A 22,869-nucleotide genomic window follows, 5' to 3' on the forward strand; every position below is an offset into this window, starting at 1 on the left:
GAGTTAACATTTTCACTTTATAATTTTGACAGTGCAATATAGTACAATTGAATTAATCAGTGTTTCCTGAGTTTCTGTTACAGAGATTTTGAGGGTCTCAGTTAAATCATCCTATTTGAAGACTGATTACTAAGGAGGGAATGTATCTTTCTGGGAACACATTTTATTCTTTCCTTTTTTTTTTCCTATGGAGTCCTGTGGATGTATTCAACTCTGTGTTTTCAAAATGTTTTCTATTTTTGTCTGTTTAATGAAGCATGTCTAACATTCCTCACTTTTCACACTTCAGAAATCTGTAGGAGCAAATTTTTTTCTGCTATTTTTCAAAAAGGAGGACTAAGGATTTGTTTGACTTTTTATTTTCCCAAAAAGCATGCACTTTCGTGCATGAGGAATTTTTTCCTCTGTTTATCTAGCCTTGAGCATGATGGGTTACCTAGAGGTACCAACTTCTCAGCTATGCAGTGCTGGGATTTAGAAGTCTGGCAAAGGGTCAGATCTCTGAGGGACCAATCTGGTGGGACAGGCTGTGCTCAGAACTACTTGCTTTCTAACACAGCACAGTGATGTTTCATTGCTGCTTTCTAGGAGTTAAATGGTCTTTTTCTGAGTTCCCCATGAGGATTCTGGGCATGAGATTTGGAGCACACAGGGCATTTCCCTGCCAGCTCAGCCCCAGCTCCTTGGTCCTCAGGAATAAGAGAAATTTCAAAGCCTTTTCTGTGCCTGGGACCAGATGCTCTCTGCCCAGGGTGTGTGCAGGTACTTTGAATCAGGAGCATGAGCATCTGACATTAGGGCTTGGACTCTTTTACAAGAGCCATTGAACTAAAATTTGGATGATTTAACACCTGACTTGGGGACAGCAAAGTAGTTATCCTGCTGAAGGTCACATTCGATCACTCGAGTCATGATGAATATGAGCGCATAAGACAGCTCAGGGGAAATCTTCTTTATTTTTATGAGACAGTCCAGGATCCCACCACACTTGTGGAATATATAGATAAAGGGGTGGAGCAGGGAATTGGTTCTTTTCCCCATGTCTTCTTTAGTAGAATATAAAAAGGGTCTATACACCATATTAAGAAATCCAAGGTGTATTCAGCCCGGAGAACTGCAAACTCTGCTTTCCTTGGCACTGCATGAAAAAGGGATAGGAAGGAAAGAGAGAAGGAAGAGAATTCTTTAATCCCATGTGTGACACTAAGACAAATACTCCCCAGGTTAGGTATCCAACCATCAACTACCACATCAGTTGTGTTCTGTTCCTACATATGCAGTTTGGCTGAACTTTCACATTTTCTCTGAAGAGCTGATTATGTAACAGGACACTTGTTTTCTTATCTCTCTTTCCGCAAACTATTGTTTTTCCATGAAACCAACAACAGCAAAGGTCAGGATTTATGTAATACCATTAGGTGGGAGTGCAAAGAGGGAGCTGGATGTGGAGCTGGAAGCCAGCCATGAGCCATGGCAAGCTCTCTTCTTTCTTCTAGCAATGTATCATTGTCCATGAAAGAGCCTTAACGTCCTCTCTGTGTACCATCTCTATATACACTGTTGGGAATGTGTAATGTTGCTCCTAGTAACAACATTCCATTATTTTCTATCTCACAGTTGTCAATAAATCATCTGTTAAATGAATCAGGCCTTGTGAACTTGTACTGGCAAGATTGATTTTTGCATGATGTTTCTTTAGGAAATGAATTAAATCTTAGAAAGAAAAATGTGTGCACAGTGGCAGAGTGTGCTTTCACAGAGAGAGTATTTATGATGAATAGAAGGAAAATAGAGTACACATGCTTCAAAGAACACATTCTTGTAATGATGCTCCATACTAATATAATCTGAAGTAAAGATGGTAAGATCAGAAGCTTTCAATGCAGAAAGATTACAATGTCCTTTAAAAGCATTATTTACTGCAAAATCCTGGGATACTTTTAGAAATACATTGAGTTCTTTTATTGTAATTTACCTAAGTCCTTATTTTTTTGGCTTCCCTCTGTATCCGTCAAAATAATTGGGCTTTCAGCAGTGCTTTTTACAGACAGAGGGTATGAATCCAAGGGTCATTTTTTCTCTTTACTGCCTGCTTTTACAACAACTGAAGGAGGAGGCTCCCCTTGCATTATGACTTGCATGGAGGCAGCTTTGTGAGTCTGCAAGCAAGAGTGAATGTGTGTGTCCTCCACCTGTTGGCACACAGACACTTAAATCCAGTCTTCTGCTGCTGACAGGGAAGGTTTCAGGAAGAAATGAAACAAATTCCCAGGGACTTCTCCAAGATTTTCTTAGAATTAAAAGTGCATTTTTATGATTAGTCATAGCAAGGGTAATAGGGAATTATTTTTGATCCTTTGCCCTGAGACACACATAGAACAGCCCGTGATTATTAGTTCACAATGAAATGATGGGACTTTGTTGCCTTAATGGGATGACTGTTTTTCCTGGCCCTGACAGGGACAGTAAATTATGTATTTAACTCCTGTGATCTGCAGATATTTTAATGTCCAGAAAGTTGTGTCAAAATGGGAAAAGCTCTATAAACTGGGATAAGAATAAAAAAATTAAAAGGTGCATAATGTGAAATAATATCCCTGCATCTTTAAGGAGTGCCAAAGGAATAGTGAAATCTAAAAGGTATAAGGCAACTTTTGGAGGAAGGCTGAATAGCATATTCTAAAATTCTTTCAGTGTATGATACCTGGAACTTTCAGCTACCCATGTAAATTCAGAACCTTGGAAAATCAGATGCAGGCTCATAATCTAATTTCAATAGTATGGTCTACATGTATTGAAATCTGGGATACGAATTGGACAGTCTGATAAATAAAAAATCTAGGCGAAATACTGTTTTCACTAAAGGATGAAATCTGTAGACAGCTCTGTGCAGTTTGAGAGAAACCAGCACACTCTCGGAGTTCCCAGTTCCAGAGTTTGCCGCTGGAAAGCTGCTGATGTTTGCACAGTGCACAACTGTACCCAGCATTCCAAACCCTCAGTCCTCCAGGATGCCTGACTGGACCTTTTACAAAATTTGCTAATTGCAAACACTCTGAGAACATTGATCCACAGCCACTCTGATTAAATAATTATTCTGAAGAGCACTTCTGTGGGCTGGCAGGGGATGGGGCTGGAGGAACCACCCCAGATCTCCATTCAGACTCATGCTGCTAACCCCTCCCAGAACATTTCTCGTTCCTCACCTGTTCTTTCCAGAGCTACAGCTCCAGGAATTTAATTTTCTTCAGAATGAACAAATTTTTAATTAGATTCAGATTATTTTTACTTTGGCTTAAGCCATCAAGTCAGCATCTGGGAAAGGGAATCTCCTTTCCAGGCAGCCTTTTCTCCTATTCTTTGCTTTTTTCTTTTGCTCAGACTTGCCTGGGCTTTGGGGAGATGATAATAATTGCATCTACAAAGACTTACAACTGCCCTACAATACACCCTGTCAGCCTGGCCACTTTCAAAGCTTTCTCAGCCACAGTTCCAAATCTGTCATTTTTTTTACAACACAAATTCCTTTCACACAAGACATTTTTATCTTTTTTTTGGAATTGCACAGCTTATGATTTTCATAATGCCACAGGATGGTTTTGATCTCACTTGATGCTTTTCTATTATTTTGGATGTTAAATATTTTAATAGTGCAATTTTTTTTAATCATGATATTTTCAATAAACCATATATATGAATACACAAAACTCAATCCTGCCTCTAAAAGATTTTAAAAATACACAAATGGGCATCAAGAGCTGAGAAAAGAGTTTACATTCCTTTAAATGGTTCTTCAAAACATGCATTAAATAGGGGATTTTTGCAGCTACATTCTATACCTTTTTGAAGTTATTGATTCCCACATTTTCTAAGTGCCAGGTGTTTACTAGTAAGTCCACCTCATATGTTTCTTTACACTGTTAAATGAAGTTTTGTGGCTACATGAGGGAATACATGTTACAGTAGGTGAATAGCAGACAGTGGGTATTTTGATCCTGTTTTTATCTACAGCCTTCTCTGATGCTCAGCTCATCTTAGGTATACTCTTTTCAATCCTGGAGAAGTTTGTTTTGTGCTTTAGCAGCACTCCAGCTCTTCAGTCCAGAAACAGAAACAGAGGCCAGAACAGCTTCACAGCATCAGTGACCACCTCAGCCAAAAGCACCAGAGTTTGTTAAAAATGGAGCCACTCCAGCACTTTGCCAGGGTGAATTCAGGCAAGTTCCCAAGCACTGGCTCTGTAAGGGAGGAGACTTTTCATTGTTTCACACCCAGATGGGGTCCTGTCGTTTGGGGAATTTCCCCAGTCCCTCTGCTGACACCACAGGACAGAGCTGTCTGCCCAGAATCCAAAGCCCTGCTTGTGATGCTCCTCCTTTACCTTCCAGGTGATCTGCAGTGGGAAGTGCACTGCAATGCCTCTGTTAATGGGATGCACTTGAGCGCTGATGAACCATCCCAGACAAGGGTGTTTGCTCACATACCCCTCGCTCTTCACTCCTGTTAATGGCACTGCTCTGGTGTACAAATGGCTCCAATAAAATCCTGGGCAGATCATAAATCCATTCCAATTTGGTCCTCAATATTCAGGACTATTCTATTTCCTTGCCGTGGTTTCTGCTCTGCTTGGCTGTTCCGCGTTGCCCTGAACGCTGGGTTACAGCACTGCATTTCCTCCTGGTACATGTGCATCTCTGGGTTTGCAAGGTGCACTAGTGCACAGATGCTTCTGATTTCCTGTCAGGGGATCTTTGCAATCCACAGGGGAGCTATGTTGTCTCATTTGCACTTTCTTATTGAATTTCAATTGGTTTTCCCAACAATTTGCTGGAGGAATTCCTGTGGGACACCTTCAAATGCTCCTAGCCACATGCTGTCCAACAACTCCTCATTTTCTCTTCTAGGGTTGTCTGTGTTTTCTCATTTAAGAACAATTCACCACATGACAACATTTTACATTAATGAAGCCCTGGTGGTATCAGATGTGATGACATTCTGTAGGGAACAGAGAAAATAAGCACAGGAATATACTCAGTATAAAGTAAAAATCAGCTGATGTGCAAAAAAGTTAATGAGGGAGAAAACCAGTTTCTGCTGGCATATGCTGACTCACAAGTATCTCTCTCTCTCTATCCTGCTCAAGCATGGGCAAATTGGATTTATCTGTCACTTTTCAAGGGTCCCTGAGGAAGTGAATAAGGATGGTGGGCTCCACTAAAAATTAAGTGAATCTACTCAATTGTTTCCCCCTTTTTTTCTGTTTGATAGAGTACCAATTCCTGGAAGAAGGAGTCTTTCTAATAAATTCCTGGGTCCCTCTTGCAGGTTTTAGGCAGTATCCAATATCCCAGCAGGGATTCTAAGAATGTGGGGTGGGTTTTTTTCCTTGTGAGAATGCAGACCAGTCCTAGTGCTCACTGTCCCTCTGGAAATGCCCTGTGCTAGATCCACTCAGGCTGCACAGGGAGAGTCCTGCTTTTGCATTTCTGTACAATATTCTGCACTTAATTTCTTCAGGCAGCAGCAGTGATCATTACTGTGAGGGTGGAGAGCCCAAATTTACCTCCAAAATGGGCATCTCCAGCACACACTGGCATTTGGATCTTGCTGCCCATAAAAACAATACCTTTCACATTAAAGCAAACAAAAAACCAAATAACCAAGTGGGAGCTCATTATTTTCAATTTCAACAAACTTCAAGAGATGGAGTGGTGTCAGAAAAACAGAATTGTGTAAAAGTAGTTTTATCCTATGAACCACTAAAACTTCATGTATTTTGAAAGATCAGTACCAAATAATAATGAATGTCTTTTTTTACTACAGCACTTTACAGAAATTATCTAGTGCCATTGGGTTTTTTCCTAATTCAGTTTAGGCCTGTGATTGCACAAGGAATGGTAAAAATTAGAGGTCTTTTACAGCTCATTTCATATATAGTAATATTTTCAACTTCTTTTTGAGAAGTGTTGCATGTACTTATGCTTCATTCTGTGAAATCATCCTGTTTTTTCACTTTTTTCCCCTATATATAATCTTATCATTTTTCTTCTTGGCTGTTGCTTTCCTGCTGCAATTGAACATAAATAGATCTGCCCATTTCTTCTCAAATACTGTCAAATTACTAATTTTACTTCCTGAATTTTGCTCTTCCCAGCTCAGGCCATTTTCATGATGGAAGGTAGCAGCTCCCCTTAACATCAACAGCTCAAGTTATTTCCAACTACTGTAACTCAGAACATTTTTACTGAAGATCAGAATCTAAGATTTCTCTTTATTCAGAAAGTGGAGCAAAACAACCTCCCGGATGTGAGGTTCAGCAAGTTGTCTTTAACATTTTCTTGTCTTTAACGTTTTCAGCTGTGGCTTTGGAAAGTCTGTAGGAAACAATTGCATTTAAAACTCAAATATGCACACTATGGTAGCCTATACTTTTTGTCTAAAAACAACTGTCCTGCAATTCCCTCACCTTAACCACAGTGAGTTTTGTTTATACTCTTAATTATCTTCCAGCTTTGCTTTTTTATCATTCCCAATGCCTTAGAGTGCAATATCTGCTGAGCCGTTGCCAGCAAAGTCAGGTATCTGTGAAAACCTCCTGTGTGCTGTGGGTGTGCTTTAAACATTGCTTTAAACTCAAAGCAGTGGTCAGCTTTTCTAAGAACTCAGCCCTCTTGCTGGACAGGCCACAGCTAAAGCCAACTGGAGTTTCTTCTCTGAGATCTGTTGGGGACATCTGTTGAGAACAGAGTGTAAAAAACAGAGAGGGAGGGAGGCAAGAGGGGAGTTGATGACTCTATAAAGCCTTTTTTTATCCAGAGCATTGCATGAACTGTTGGAAAAGTCCACCCAGTCTGACATTTTCATTTGCTCTGCTTTAGTTTTCAGTTGATGTAACTCTATTCCACCTTTCAGGTGTTATGACAGAATTTGAATGAGGACATTAGAGTGAGCTGGCAAATGAATTTTGGGAGGCTAAGAACCATGCAGGCAATAACATTTTAATTAGTACCTGGCATGGCCAGAATGTCACAAGGGACGTTACTCCCACAAGCTTTCTGCTTGGCTCTGACAGTCCTCCAGCATCATTGTAGTTTGGATGTATTTAAAATAAAACTCCAGGCTTTTTAATCACCTGGCAAAGATGAACTTTCCAGGGTTTCCACAATTAATGTGAGCACAAAAGGAAGTAGTGTTAAGTACTAGGAAAGCAGATGTACAGTTTGCCTCCAGCACTAGCAAGGGAGCTTTGTAGCTCTCAATCTTCATTCACACAGTTCTAGCTGAGCTTTGTGTTTTAAATGTACCATTTTAAAGAAGCTTCAGATCAAAGCCTGTTTCGTCTTCCCAATAACTCAGCTGCTCCTGTAATCGTCTCAAAGTCTGAACTGCAGGATCTTGGCGTCTGCTGCTGTATTTATAAGACAAGGCAAAACAAGTGACAGAAGGATCAGAGGTGGTTATCAGCATAGGTGTCAGCCCTGTGGAAGAATAGCCAGTGAGTGCCAAAATTGCAGTGAGACAAATATATCCACCTCGAGCTTTGTCATGGAATGTTGGTGACTGCAGGAGCGATTTTACATGTGAGTTGTTCATTGATCAGACCAGCAGGGCATGTTTGGAATGCAGTACCTTTCCTTTTAGTAATAGTAAACAATCCATTCCTTTCTACTTCATAAAACTATTGGCACAATACTTCATTTTTTATTGTTGTAAGAAGTTGCCTGAGGCCTCAATGAAAAGAGCAAATTAGAGCATTACTCCTTCCAACCACGAACATTGAAATATTTGTGAAGGCGATTATCACCAGAGTTGCATCACCAAAATATCACATATAAAACACTTGGGAGTCATCTACAAGTCACACAGATGTGTGTATGTTTATCTGCACCTGTGTGGGGTTGAATTGGAAGTGGTGGGTTAGCACAGCACTGAGTTTATCTTGATGCTTGGTTTCAAACCAGCTCCTGCAGCAGCAGTGTTTAGAACACTATTCTGCATTTCTGGGAGCAGACCCACCCCCTTAGCCTGAAAGATGATACTATTTTTTTAACTGCCTGTTGTAATAATCCACACACATGTGGACACAATTCTAGCAGGGTGAAATAAGTTGGTGACTTTCCTACAAGAAAATGTAATGATGTTTCTCAGAGAAAGCATACTTAAAATTGCTGCATTTTCTTTTACAAAGCATATAAAATATAAAAATAATATAAAAATTAGTACTTAGAACAAAAAATCTCCTGTCAACCTCCATTCTAAGGTACATTTATGTCAAACCTTTTAAAGAAGTGCTGCCACATTGTTTTTAAATACGTGTTTTACCATATAATTTTGTTGTGTTAGTCTTCAAAAATACAAAAATGAGAGTTTTTTCCCTTCTGAATTGCTGAAATAATGCCTGCCCTACTTCTAACTGGAGGAATACATCACTACTGGGCAATGTCATTTAGGTTTGTGCTCTATCATGTTTTAATCAAAACTAAATGGACTTGTCCTCCAGGCTCCCAGGACAAATGACTGCACTGTTTGTTAACACTCCCAAGTGCTACCAACAGAGATGGTTCCTATTTGTGAGCCAGGCAGCAGGCAGGGCTGGATTCCAATAATAGATCCACTACCTGGTGTTGCTCAGGGAATACAAAGCATCTCAGTCCATGGGCTCTCTTGAAAAGTTTCCTGTTTCTTATTTACATTTTGTGGCTGGTCACCTCAACCACAACCCACTGATTCTGCTCCATGGCAGCACAATTGCATCTTTAAGCAGGTTATTAAAAAGTAGTGGCATGTCCCTAAGCTGAAGATTTAATTTGCATGGGAAGAACACCAACCTGAGTAACTAAATATGCATTTTTTTAAAGTGCCATCTTTTTTTTTTCTTTTTTTTGTTTTTTTAATTTCTCTGCATTTGCAATTTCTTTTCTTCTACAGTAGAGAAACAGTTGAAGCTATCCCAGCTCTCAGGGGTACTTCCCTTTGGCATTCAGGACACAGGGAATTTGGTCCTTAATCTCTACTTAAGAGTCTACTTAGTATTACGTTGCAACAATATGAACCCAAATAACCAGTCCCTTCATATGTAATTAGTAGGAATGTAGTCCTATTTGTAACAATTATTATTAGAGTAAGAACAGTAGGAGTGAGAAGGCAACAGATAGATGCCAGAGAGAAGAGAGGGAAGCCAAATGGCATAAAACCTTTTGTGCACATTCTGTGAACCTGGTTGCATACTTTTTTTGCTGGGAAATAGTGTAATGTATCACTGTAACTTATTCCTGGACAATATGGATTTCTTGTTTGCCACACAGTGCCAGAATATTCCAGCAGCAATTGAGACACTAATACAGTACTGCAGGAATGTGCTTCCTAAGTATTAAGTTCTGTTTAGAATCTGCTGCAGTAGGAGTTGTGAGGCTTGGGGTTTCTTATTTTCTTAGTGGATGGAGATTTTACAATATTGCTTCGCTAGGCTAGAGTAAAAATGGGATGTGATTCAGTATTGATTTAATCTTATACATCTGCAGGTAAGTTCAGTTTTAATGTTGATTTCTATCACAAAGTACTATTGAAAGTCCCTATCTGAAAGAGTAAAATTAAATATTATACTGCTAATTTTCACCACCAACGTATATAGATTAGTATCTGTAGAGCAGAAAAAGTTCATAACAAAAGCAGACCCATAAAAGCCTGAACCTTTACAGCATGCTAATGGCTTTCCATTAGGTCAGATTAATGCTTTCTGCTTGGTGAAAATAGGTATTTAGCAACAGTGCTTTCAGTTCATGAGGAATAAATAACTGCTGGACCAAGTGCTTCACCCTTGGGAATAAATCTGCACTTTAGGTGCTTGTTAATAAATCACTCCTGCAGGATAATTTGTCACATCAGCAGATGCAGATCTGAGGATGTTGTTGGGTCCAGCAGCTCTCATATCATCCTCCTGAGTTCGCATTGCTGGGACTCAGGGAAGTGACAGATTTTGCCACAGCCTCAAGGTGCCACTGCCATCTCAGGTGCAGGGAGTGTGCTGTGGGGTCAGGCTGGTGAGCTGGTGTCACCCATCGTGCCTGTCCATCCCTGGCTGGAACAGCAGCCACCCCACCCTGCTGCACACGGGGGAGCCATGGGCTGTGAGCCGATGTCATCACAGCCATCCGCAGAGAAGGATCCAGGAAGTCATGTCACAGGAGCACGTCAGATCAGATGGCTGCTAAAGCAGAACCTCTGTTGACGTCAATAAAATAGCAAGGATGAAGAATTGTGGGTCATTCTCTTTTGAAAAGGTGTAGGAAATGAATTGAAGGCAGAGTCTCTTATCTTGGAGAAGATACACACCAGTGAAAATGCCGATTTCCATATGTTTGCGCTTGGGTCTGTTTCACAGCACCAGAGCTTTAAATGCTTGTTGACAGTTGACTGGACAGATTTCAGCTGCGAGAGAGGGGCTATGGAGAGGTTCCTCCCTTGGTGATTCTCTTCAGCCTGGATTTTTTAATCAGTGCTTCAAGTCATGTCAATATCCATATTGTTTGCAACCCCAGTGTTCTCTCCTTATAAATCTTCAAATAGCAAGAGACCCATTATCACATCCATTCCTCCTACAGCCCTGTTCTTCTCATCTGAGAAATGTGACTTGAAACGTCTATTAATAGTGAAGAGGTACATTTGCACTGCATTTTTCATGAAGAGGGTTCTTAAAAATGTTTTATAACTTGTACTAATGTAAATTTATATATAAGGATCTCAGATCAGGAGCTCCTCAGAGCTATGCTTACTAATTGTTTGATATATAACTAATGGACCCCACCACCAGAAATAAAACATTAAGTGCTCTGGTTCCTGGATGCCCAGCTGGAGGCTGGGTCTGACTTTCTTTGTATGTAACTCCTGCCCTCTAAATGTCAATCCACTTTGAAGTGTCCCAAATGTGCCCCAAACCAAATTCAGAATGGTTACATGCTTCTGATAATATTCAAATCAAATAAATAAAAATGGAATGCTGTTCCATTAGGTAGAAAGGCAGGATATTTTTAACCAGGCATGGTATCATTAAAATAAAATTTAATACAAGAAATGTAAAATAAAAGGATACTTCCTCTATTTTAATGTGCAGGACAAAGTAAAATTGATGGCATTACATACTTGAATAGAAATTTAACTGGACTTTGCATTAAATTTTTGAAGTCTTGTCCAGAAATTTATTATTCACTCCATATTAACAGTGAAGTTGGCTCCTGCTTGACTCATGAAACAGCATTTATTCTAGTGAAGAAAGACTGCAGTCCTAAGAGAGAGCCTCAATATCATATCCACTGTGGAATCCTCCTTAAGCAGCATACTTAAGGAATATCTCAGTTATTCACAGAAAAACTATCCAGAATGCAGAAAACTCCAGTTCTGGGCTTGCTGTCAATCATGTCTCAGATCAAATTCCAAAGGAAATCTGCAAGGTTTGTGGTCAGCAAAAACAAGAGCAATAAATCACCCAGGGTCCACTCTCAAATACTGCCTTCAGAAAAACTTCAACATGGTTGGAGTTACACACATGGAAAAACTGTAACAACTTCATTACCAATGGCATTTTACAGACCCTGACACGTTTGATTGGCCCAGCTAGAGAGAGGAGTTGTTTCAAGTCTGATTTACCACTAATTACTTCTGTTTACCATTAATTAATTACTTTTGTCCCACCTATGCTGCACATTCAATCCTGTTTTGTCTTACAATTTAAAAGCATGGATTCCAATTACCCCAGTCAATGCAGTTCACACCAAATGACCATTTCGTGAGATTTATTTGAGAGACTTTAGTTTGGCCCTGAGGAGTTCACCCTGCAGGGTGCTGAGGCTGGGAGAGGAGGAAAGTGTTCTCCTTGTCCTGCCCTACAAACAGGGTGAGTTTGGGAGCAAATCCCTTGTCCCTCAAAGTGTTTGACTTACCTTGGGTTGCTGTGGTGTCTGGGGTTGGCTTTGTGCTTGGAAATACAAATCTGAATCAGAAAAATGGCTCTAGATGGTATTTTCTTTATTATTATTTCTTTTTCCTGGGCCTTGACTGCCTGTGAAGCTCAATGCACCTGTCCAGAAGGCACAATGAGGGGTCTGGACAGCACAGGAATGGATGTTTCTACTCCAGCCTTGGCCTCCTAAAGATGACATGTGCCACAATAATTATTCAATACGTTTCAGGTTTGCACAATAAAATTATATTACTCATTTCTTGGATTAATGAATCCTCTTTTTTCACCGAACTTAGAAAGATAAGATAGTTTACAATGAGTAAAATATAGTGTTAATTCAAGTGAGAAAATGAAATGGTAAGCTTTTTCAGCAAAGTAGGCCATTATGCAATTAGTATTGCATTGTCTTCCATTTATTTTACATTAATTGCTGGGATTTTTTGTTTAAGACCTGATTTTTCCTTACCTGGACTCAGTCTTAGTGGAATAGTGATCTTTATATTTTTATCCTTCATAGGAAGATTTATCAAACTCTTTCAGCATTACAGAAAAAAATGAGGAAACCTTTCTTTTTCTCCCCCCTCAAATTTAGAAAAGGCTATCATTTCTATTTTTAACTTCAAAGTTATTCCTTCAATCTAAAGTGTGAGAACAAACAAATACTCAGCACAGCCATGACATATCAGCAAGTTCCTTGCAGTCATTGGAGCAGTGAGTTTAACTTGGGGGAGCAGTGGGACTCAATTGTTCTTCAATAAGGTGGAAGGAGGAATATTATAATGTGCAGTGAGATGGAGAAGACTTATTGTGACTGTGAAGGATGTCTGCCTCTATGGCATAAAATCTTGCTCTGTATTCTAAGAAATGTCATTTAAAATGTAGAATGAGTGCTCAGCAGGAATAATAAAATTGCCTGAGCATGTGAGTTTTAAGCACTAAGCATGATACAGAAACAAGGATATTTTTTCTGACAGAAACTCATGACTAATGCAGCTTTCTTCCTTAAAAATATTTGCTCCAGCTGGACATTAATCTCTTGACAGAAAATTCTGGGAAAATTAGATACTTCTCAGTAAAATTTATAAAAAAATTAACGTTTTACCTTGGTAACAAAATGGAATTGACAACCTTCAGAGCTGGTAGAGTGTCACTTGCAGTAGCACTAGAGCAACATAACCATTTTTTTCTGTATATAAATAGGTATATATATTTTCTATTACTGTGATAATAGCCTTATACTAAGCCAAAAGTGGTTATAAATTGTCCCTAGCATCTTTTTCGAGTAGCATGTCTAGGCAAGTATGTCCCTCCTCCCCATCTGTTTGACTGATTTTTTTCTCTGAAATCCTAAAAGGTGAAAACATTGAAGTTAAATAGTCACAAAGCTCTAATTGCCAACCGGCGGGGAGCTCTGTGTGGCACTTCTTCCACCACCAATCATGTCAGCTTCCAAGGAAGTACTTGAACACAATTTATAATTCATAATGACTTACATTTTCTTTTTAGCTTGCATCCTTTTCCCTGACCTTCTCTTTTCCCTCCAGAGCTCTTAATGAGGAGAACTTTACAACCATAAACACTATTTTTCTAATGGACTCTCTGGGGGGAGGTTTTTCCCTGGTGCTCCTGACTCAGTCTGCTGCTTTGTTCTCTCCTAGCTTGCACAGACAAAGAGCTGAGGAATCTGGCTTCGAGACTAAAAGACTGGTTCGGTGCCCTTCACGAGGATGCAAATCGTGTCATCAAACCCACGAGCTCGGAGACAGCACAAGGCAGTAAGTGACCTCTTTGCTGTTGAACACTGGGTGTAGAAGGAGCTTCCCAACCTGAGAGAATTCAGCTGAGCACAGCTGTTGGTGCTACAAGATGCTGTCAGGCAGGTGGCAGTGAATAAGCAGATACCCAAGACCTGATCTGGCAAATAAATGCTGTTTTCTGAAGGAGCTGCAGTGCTTCTGTCCTTTCTCTGGCCCAAACTGCTCCAAAATCTGGCAGTCAGAAACACAGAGACTTTCACAAGTTAATCAGGCAAATAACTGTCTGAGGGCCGTGGAGATCACTTCTGTACAAGTAACTGAAACTGCTCTGGGACTTTTCTCAAGCCCTGGGGTTGCTGATATGGTGTAGTTTGTGTCTGTACATTAAATTACATCACCCTCCAATTCAGTGTGGCTGCATCCAAATCCTTTCTTGGGACTGGACTCTGGTCTCTGCTTAACCACCAGTTTTATGGCCAAGCACTTTCTGACACAATGTCAGTGGCATAAGACAAAAATGTGGCATACAAGCATAGGAAAAGTTATGCCGATGTTGGAAAAACCTCACTTAGATTTTACTTTAAAAGTTCCTGCTAACAGTTTATGTAAGAGAAAGAATAATTAAAACATCCACATCTGAGCCATGGAGCTAGAAGCGTTAAGTGGTTGAGAAAGCTGGAATCCATTGTGTCCTAGGTATTTCATAACACCATCTTTACCTCCTTTGATGCCTTTTTTTTTTTTTTAAGAAAGGAAGAAAATGAACAGTCTAGAGGACATTTACTCTCTGTGGGTTAAGCCAACATGACTGATTTTGATGTAATTTAGCCACCAGGGAGGGGAACGACTCAGATAACAGCATCAAAAGAGGTCATGCTCATCAGAGAGCAGATGTGAATACACTTTTTGTAAGGACTCATTAATTCTTTTAAACAGAACATCCCAAAACACGTGGGCCCTTGGGCTGTAGAGTAGCATGCTCAAGTTTTTTCTAGGTGTGTGCCTCACTGTCACTTCACTGATTCTCTGGAACGAGCTGTCTAAAGCTGGGGTCCAAACACAAGATTTGAAGGGTCCACTCAGCTGCTCCTTTTGCGGCTCATTTCACCTGGTGTCCCTGTAGTGTCCACCACAGAGGCTACAAGGGCAGTAGAGCAGACCCAGCACATCAGGGTGGGCATTTACTGTTGGTCCAGGATTCCACAGCCCCTCTTTTTTTGTGCTACATCTGAGCTGGGGTAGCTATAGATTGCCTCTTCCTAAGCAGACAATGTACCTCAGGTTATATTGCTCAGAACTGTAGTCAAACCCATTAATTTCACCACACTCTGTGGTGAAACCAGCCATGTTCTGCGTAAATGGTCTTTTTTCATGTGTGCCTTATTTTGCATACTATTTACAACAAAGTCAGTATCTTTAAAACTGTATGTCCTACTTATTTCTGAAATGGTGCTCCAAAAAAAGATATTCTTGTGCAGAGGATCCAAACTATAGTGCAAAAAGCAACTGGATGTACAGCTAATCATGGCTTCCAGATGAGAATTCATTTCAGACCCCATGACAGAAAGCCTTAGAGGCTTTAAACTTTGTTTGAAGTCCTTTAGGCCCAGAATCACAGGAAATCTCATTTTATCAGATTGTCAAAAGGATGTTTTTCATGCAGATAACTCATGAGATCCTCATGATGACCTTGCCAGAGGCCAAATACCAAATACGATCCTAAAAGTGTTGAGACCTTTCTGGGTTTTTTTTTTTTTTTTTTTGCTCTAAGCAATTTCAGTGAGAAAAACATTCCTGGTAGTTCTGCAGTGTTTGCTGTGATTCACAGAGGAGCTGTTATCTCTTTTTAGTTTAGTTTGATTCCTGGCAGCTTTTATTTGAAAGGCTGCCTGATGATCTTAAACACTTGATCTCAACAATGTTCATTTTTAGACTGTTGACTTAGTTTGGCACATTTTCTTATTTTCTTCTATATCAGTTAAAAAAAATTTAAAAAAAGAAACTTTATGAGTTTAGATGCCTAAGCCATTTTTGAATGCCACAAAACTTGGGCTTGTTTTTCTTTTTGAGATTTTGCAACAGTATTCATGAATTAATCTGCATGTGCCGAATTCTGCAGCTCACGTTTCTCTCTGGTGGCACTGAAAATACTCACAGAGTGAGGACAGCAGTATTTGGCTCTCCAACTTCAAACATTTGTAAAAATGAAAGACACCTTAAACAGGGCTCAGAATTCAAAGCAAAGTTCACATACCCAAGCTGTAGAAAAGAATGTGTGTGAATCCTGGCAAACAGGACACACACGGCTCTGGAAAGACACTCTGATGTACACATTGCCCTTTTTTTATGGCTCTGCATGCATTGCCCTCCTCACCACACACATCACTTCATTAAACTGAACTGGTTTGGTTGTGCCTGCAGAGTTTGAAAAGGCATGAACATCCTCAAAGTAATCCATTTAGGACGTGCCCCCGTGGCAGGAAGAGGAACAGATGGTGGGATGAGATGACTATGATATCCGGACACATCGGCTGTCTGGAGAAGGTCTTCCAGCAGAGATTTTTCTATGCTACATTAATTTTTCAAGATGTTAGTGTGACTGTAAATAAGCATTTTGAGTGTATTACATTCACCCCCAGGTGAAGAAAAAAGTACACTCCTTTTTGTTTTCTTTGTAATTCTCTTGAAAGGAAAAGGATGAGGGAGATCATTGTGTTTATATTTCAAACCTTCATTCCCCAAACTCTCTGATCCCAGCAAAGCACCATGGGCCAGGTACTTTGTCTTCTGAAGGCTTTGTGCAATTAAAATCTCCTCAATAAATGATATAAGAAACTCAGGGACATGCTTTGACATAGGGAAATAATAAAACTAATTAGGTAGCAAGATCAGATTCAAATTGCTCCTGAGCCTGTTGATAATTCATAACATCCCCATATTGTATCTAGAGAGTCTCCTTGGTTGGAGTGGGTGTTGTTTTTCTTTTACTAGAGATCTATGCAATATAAAGGATTTTTTTCTGGGAAACATTTCTTCTCCTCCTCCTTTTATTTTAAGCGATGGGGGAAATTAGGTTAATTATACCCCTGTTAATTTAATTGTAGTATACTTGAATAAAATAAAAATGGCTCATGTAAGTCAACTCTTGAAGGGGGAAAATAATTTTTTCATGCCAGAAGGTGTGTTTATTTTTAATTAGGATTTTCACCTAAAGACTTTCTTAAATTTAATTCCATTTTAATTCAGAGGAGGTGGAGCGTTTTATGTATTAATGGGATGAGAGACTTTTACATGTAGGTCACCAGCTTGATTTCCTTCCAGCTCTGTAGTGAATGAAAGTTGTTAGGATGCTGAACAGCTGTCAGTTGGAAAGAGGAGCACGATGGTCTCAGTCCAGGTCCTTGTGTGCAGGTGTCCAAATGAGAGCAGCCACCACCCCAAATGGCATTAATTGGCATCTGTGCTGGCAGCCTCTGCCAAGGAGCCAAGATCAAGAGGGATGTGGAACCTGCACGATTCTCCTGCTTCCACCAAAAGCACTGCAGCACTACACTAACGAACAGAAAGATGCAAAAAAGTTCTCACTGAGGTTACTTACTCTGGGTCTGTTGTGCAGGAAATCCAGCCTGTTAACCAAGCACTGAATTCTTTACAGAATTACAGTATATGGTTTATTTCATCCAGAAAATTGCATCATATTTATAGCTAAGTAAATCAAAAGAGTCTACAAAGGAGTTAATTCATTTAACATCATTTGGTCTCACCAGGCTTGTGGAAGCACAGGGGCCTCCCAGTGAAGGTAAGTGAGCTGCAAAAGGCATTTTCCATCAGCTGCCCTGGTTATGTCAAGAGTCAGAGCCTGTGTTGAGCACTTAGTGTACATTTGGCTTTCACTCCTGTTGTTGGGTGCTGGCACCATCCAGGATTGTTGGATTTATGACAGCGCCTTTTACCAGGAGACAATATGAAGTGGAGCTACTATTTACCTTCAACTACATCTTGAGGGACAATTAAAGAATTAACTTTGCACTCATAATAACCATCTAGCTAAGGACTTCCTGTCACACCTGCCACTTCAATATTTCAGGACTTCCAGACCATACTGTCTGATAATCCAGCACTCCTTAGTAAACCAGCCTCTTAATAAACCTAATCTGGAACTCTGGTCCCAACAGTGAAAGCTCCTTTGTTTATAAGAAATTGTAATCAAAACCTCTTCAACTAATGTAATGTCTTCTCGAGTGACTTTTCACAATTGCATCTCCCATTCAAGCCCTGCTGGTGTGTCACAGAGCAGCTTTGTACTCACAGCAGTGATATGCTTGTGATATGCTCAAACATCCCTGCTGAGGGCAGGCTGGTGTTGTATCCCCATTGCACACACAGGTAGGGACTTGCCAGCACGGAGGAAAACAGGACTCAGAAATCATCTACAGGCACTGTCAGGGGCAAGTTCATTCCAGGATCTCCTCCTCCTGCGTGGATCCTTGCCAGTTAAGAGATGACCTTTAGAGACCCGTCAGGGCTGAGCAGCACACACCACGCTCAAGTGATTATACAACAGACCTTGTAGTTACTCGTGTTTTCAGCAGAAAGTGCCACCACGGGGTGTGAAGTCCATTACCAGAGAGGGCATCTGTGCAGAAAAAAAGCAGACACCAGAAACTAGCTTTTTTTCTCCTGAAAACTGTTAAGATGGGATAGCTGAAGCTGATCCCAGTTGCACCATGCCATTGAACGATCCACCCCTGCCTGTTTGACTACTTTTAACCTGCCCCAGGGTTGGGAAACCAGCACCATGGGCTTCCACAGGGCAGGACTGTGTGCCCTGCTCCTGTTGCTCTGTAAAGGCAAAGGTGAGGAATCTTAAACCCTTTTACTTGACAAGAGATTGCCCAGGGACCAAATCCTGCTTGCCTTCTTCAAATGACTAAAATAATTGAAGTCAATATTTCTAATTGTTTCAGCAAGACAAGCAGCTCCCCCCTGCATCTATTCACACAGCCTTGTTCTTTTTCACTGTTCTCAAACATGATTAGATAATGTTATAGGAGATAACAGCATAAAAATGTGATGAAATGTTCAGCATGATTTCTCTCTTCCCTGCCTGAGCTGCCTCTAGCCCTGAGGAAATGGTGTTACCTTCTTCCTTCCTTCGAGAAACATGTATTATGAATGACACAAACCTTCCCATTAGTTAACCCTTCTGATTGTCCCTCTGTGCCACTGACAACCTTCAGCCACAGCTGCATACAAAAAGCACAGCTTCCAGCATAAAACCCTGCTCTCCTTTGGATTAATGCCTAAAATAGCAGGTAGGCAGCAGAGCTTGGACAAACTGTCAGCAGGATTCCAGCAGCATCTTCCATTTTACTTTAACAAAGCAGCATCCTGAAAGGAACACATACAGCAAATGAAGCTAAGCTCGACCTCTTTCAGTGAAAGATGCAGCCAAAGGGAAAAGCTCATCAGGCTTCTCCACGTGGCCCAAAGCAGAGAGAGCAGTGCACAGGCAGGTTATTGCTCACAGCTGGAGCAGTGTGAGCAGGAGAGGACCAGGGTGCCAGGAGCCCTCTGTCCCTGCAAATCCTCAGCCAATGAGTTCATGTTTCTGGATCCTGGTTGAAACCAATACCCTTGTTATCAGTTTTATTATCTCTGTATTATAAATATACTTTATTACATTGTAGATAACTTGGAATTTAGTCTAAGCATTAACAATATACCATGACAGCATGGATTTATAATGCCCCATGCCACTGTTTTTCTGGAGAGTGCAGGACACTGAAACACGTATCTCATATACACAGTGGGTATCTATATGCATGACTTGGGCTTTCTGTGATAACCACTGCTGCTGCAGCAGTCTTTGAAGAATCTGGGCTATTAAAATGAATGATGGTGATGGTTTCCAAAGCGCTGGAAAAGCAGAATCCTGTATTGCTGCAGAATCCTGGAGGCTGCAGGAAGGAGTGGTGCTGGTGCAGCATACAAGAGCATGGGCAGCTCTGTGCAGCTCCCAGCTGAGGCAGTGCCCTCCCTCCGAGTGGTGTAAGGAGCAGAGACACTTCACCTCTTCCCTCCCCCTGCCTCCCCAGACAGATCACAGTCCAGATCAAAGCAGTTGGTTGTCACAAACCACACAGATGGGGCTTTGAAGAGTGAAAAGCAAGGATGAGAGGTAGAAGGTGAGAGCACAGCAGGAAAGAATTTGATCAGGCAACTAGAAACAAGACTGGGAAACAGGATTTAAATTGTATTTGATTCAGTCTAGTTTGAAAATATGGTGGATGCAGCCTTTTTTCATCACATTTTGGTTTCCTGGAACCAGGCCAACCCACTTGGACTGAGGACTGAAAAAAAAACCAAGCAAGAATTTTTTGAGTAGAAATAACTTTGAATTACAGAAACAAGCTCTGAATCTTAGCCCTCTCCACCCTGCAGCTCCCAAAGAGTGTGAGTAGTGCTCTAGTTTGTAGCTGTGCTGGGGTTTTAAGCTTTACACAATCCGTTCAGTCTTAGGATTTTGTTCTGCTTTGGGCAAGTCAGCTCAATGTTCAGAGTCCAGCCAAAAAAAAGAAGTTAGCAAGGCTTCACCTTAGCAGTGATTCCTGTGCCAGGGGCATGCTGGGGTTCAGCTAGGAAATATTTGCCTGTCTTCTTACAGGATTTGACACCAGCATCCTACCAATCTGTAAGGATTCCTTAGGCTGGATGTTCAACAAACTTGACATGAACTATGACCTGCTGCTGGACCCCTCGGAGATCAGTGCCATTTATCTGGATAAGTACGAGCCATGTGTCAAGCCGCTCTTCAACTCCTGCGACTCCTTCAAAGACGGGAAGCTTTCCAACAACGAGTGGTGCTATTGCTTCCAGAAGCCAGGCGGTGAGTTGTGCAATTTGCAATACAAAGAGGAGCTCTTTGGCTCTCCCTGTGTTTCAGGCGTGCCTGCAGAGATTGGTCCTTGGCAGGCAGGTGTGTTAAAAAGCTCTTCTCCCCAGCACCAGTGTGAAGGGCATTGTGGAATAGTGTTTGTCACAGATGAACTCTATTATTATCCATTGATCATTCAAACAAACAAAGTAGTAAGGTGTCAGTGCACAGAGTCTAGAAATAAGCTCTATTGCTGATAGAAAGCTCAAGAATTTACTCTTTTATTAACGCAGAAATTAGCCAATTAGCAAGTCATAAATCAGAGAGCTGGAATGATGTCAGTTTGGTGAAAAGAGAGGTAGAATGGTTTAACAATTAAAATGGCCCCCAAACACTACTCTCAACTACGTGTGTTGCTTTTTTTTTTTTTTTTTTTTTTTAATTAGTGGAGCTAATGACATAAATTTGTTTTGCTGTACAGTACCAGCATATGGGCTTCTCTCAGTCCCAGGTGTACAGTAGTCTACATTTCATGTCAGCAGTGAAGCCAATCATTACAGAGTCTGTCCCGTACCATCTGGAAACTGATTCTTATACATTATATTTTAGGTCTTCCTTGCCAGAATGAAATGAATAGAATTCAAAAGCTAAGTAGAGGGAAGAGTCTGTTGGGTAAGTTCGATTACTTGCTATTCATTTACTCAACTAATTAAAGCTTCTGTGATTATTGTAACTTTATATGCAGTAATGGTTTTTCAATTAGAGACTAATGTTTTGAGTCGAGAATATGCAGCGCCAAGCGTAGGCCTGACACTATGAAATTAAACAAATAATGAGATAGCAACACACAGAACAGGTGTCAGCGTGGCAATGGGTTCAGAACTAATTTACAGCTCTCCAGAAATGCAAAGCCTTGTGTGCACAGAGCTTAATACAGCCTTCATCACCTCCCAGGTCAGAGTACTGGGGAGCTGCTTGATACTAAAGGCTCCCAGTTTTGAAAGGTGACTGAAGGTGCATAGCCAATGTGTTCATGTCCAATTCCACTCACGGTGCAATGCAGGCTTTGCTTGGGGTTCCTAATCACTCTTCAGTACATTCTGTGTATATGAAAACAGGAATTCATATCATCTTATTTTAGGCAGCCTGCAGGATGCTTCATGCTGTAAGATGTGGTGATGCCTGTCCCTCTCTCTCATACCTATTGGGAGCCTGAATTGATTCATGACTTACATTGCTCTGATGGATATCTAAAATTAGGTTAAATAAATCCCCATCTGGCATTTTCCCAATTAATTGCTACAAAATCAGGTTGTTGAACTGCAAACATTTCAGGTGACTAATTCCCTACCCTAAACCCACACAGAGCCATGTAGGCTGGTGTTGGTGTGCTGGTGTCTCATGGAAACTCGTGTCCCAGCACATTTTTGCTCACAGAGCCAAACCACTGAGGCACAGCATGACAGACCAGAGCCCTGTTTGCAGCAAGCCCTGCACTTCACCCTTAAGGAGAAGGGCTGACCTCAGCCCCAGCTGCCAGACCCATCACAGAGAACATGTCAGGTTCCCCCAGCAGCAGCAGCTGCAGCACAGGGTGTGCACATCAGCTCTGCTGCTCGGCTGCCTCTCACCTTCCAGGCTGGTTTATCAATACTCAGCAGCAGACCTTGCAAACAGAGCTCAGCTCTGCCAAACCCTGCCATTCCCAGACACCACTGCTACTTGGGCTCAAGGTTCAGGTGCCTTGTGAACAATCCCAACCTGGATTCACTGGTTTAAATTAAGAATAAACATTCCCAAAGGCCGCAGGGACTGTGGTTTAGATCCCTCATCCTTTCATAGCAAGTTCACATGAACATTAAGATGTTTCAGAGTTGCAGCTCCTGCTGTTCATAGCAGTGGGAGCAAAGAGAGGATTGATCACTCTGAGTATGTGTGCTCTGTTCAGTAAATATTCTACATTTGTGTTCAGGGGAATGCTGTGGCAGAGGAAGTCACAGTGTTCTCTGTCTCATGGGTGTCATGATTGCAAAGCCACCTAAAAGAATAAGAGGCCCAGTTCTTAATAGATATCTTTGACCATCCCATATTTATTTTATGCTTTGCTGTTATTTTCTATGTGCAATAAATGTCATCTAGGTTGAAACATAAGTAGTTTATTCTGGTGTGTGGGAAGAATGATGCCTGGGTTGCAGGCAGTTCAACATGCAGGTAGTTGTAGCACATGTCACTGGGATCTGATCACAATAGCAGGAGTAAATGACAAAGTAAAAGCAGAA

General features: G+C 41.0%; 1 protein-coding gene across 1 annotated transcript in view; it reads left to right on the top strand.

Moving 5' to 3' along the window:
• SPOCK1 (SPARC (osteonectin), cwcv and kazal like domains proteoglycan 1) overlaps nt 1–22,869 on the top strand; it is a 268,898-nt gene that overhangs the window by 236,812 nt on the left and 9,217 nt on the right. The window contains exons 7-9 of the mRNA XM_085073585.1: nt 13,615–13,731; nt 20,381–20,602; nt 21,200–21,262. Coding sequence (XP_084929711.1) covers nt 13,615–13,731; nt 20,381–20,602; nt 21,200–21,262 — 402 coding nt within the window. The remainder of the gene's footprint in view (nt 1–13,614; nt 13,732–20,380; nt 20,603–21,199; nt 21,263–22,869) is intronic.

This window comes from Lichenostomus cassidix, chromosome 13 (assembly GCF_008360975.1).
Source record: "Lichenostomus cassidix isolate B80296 chromosome 13, HeHo_3.0, whole genome shotgun sequence".
NCBI classification, from domain to species: domain Eukaryota; kingdom Metazoa; phylum Chordata; class Aves; order Passeriformes; family Meliphagidae; genus Lichenostomus; species Lichenostomus cassidix.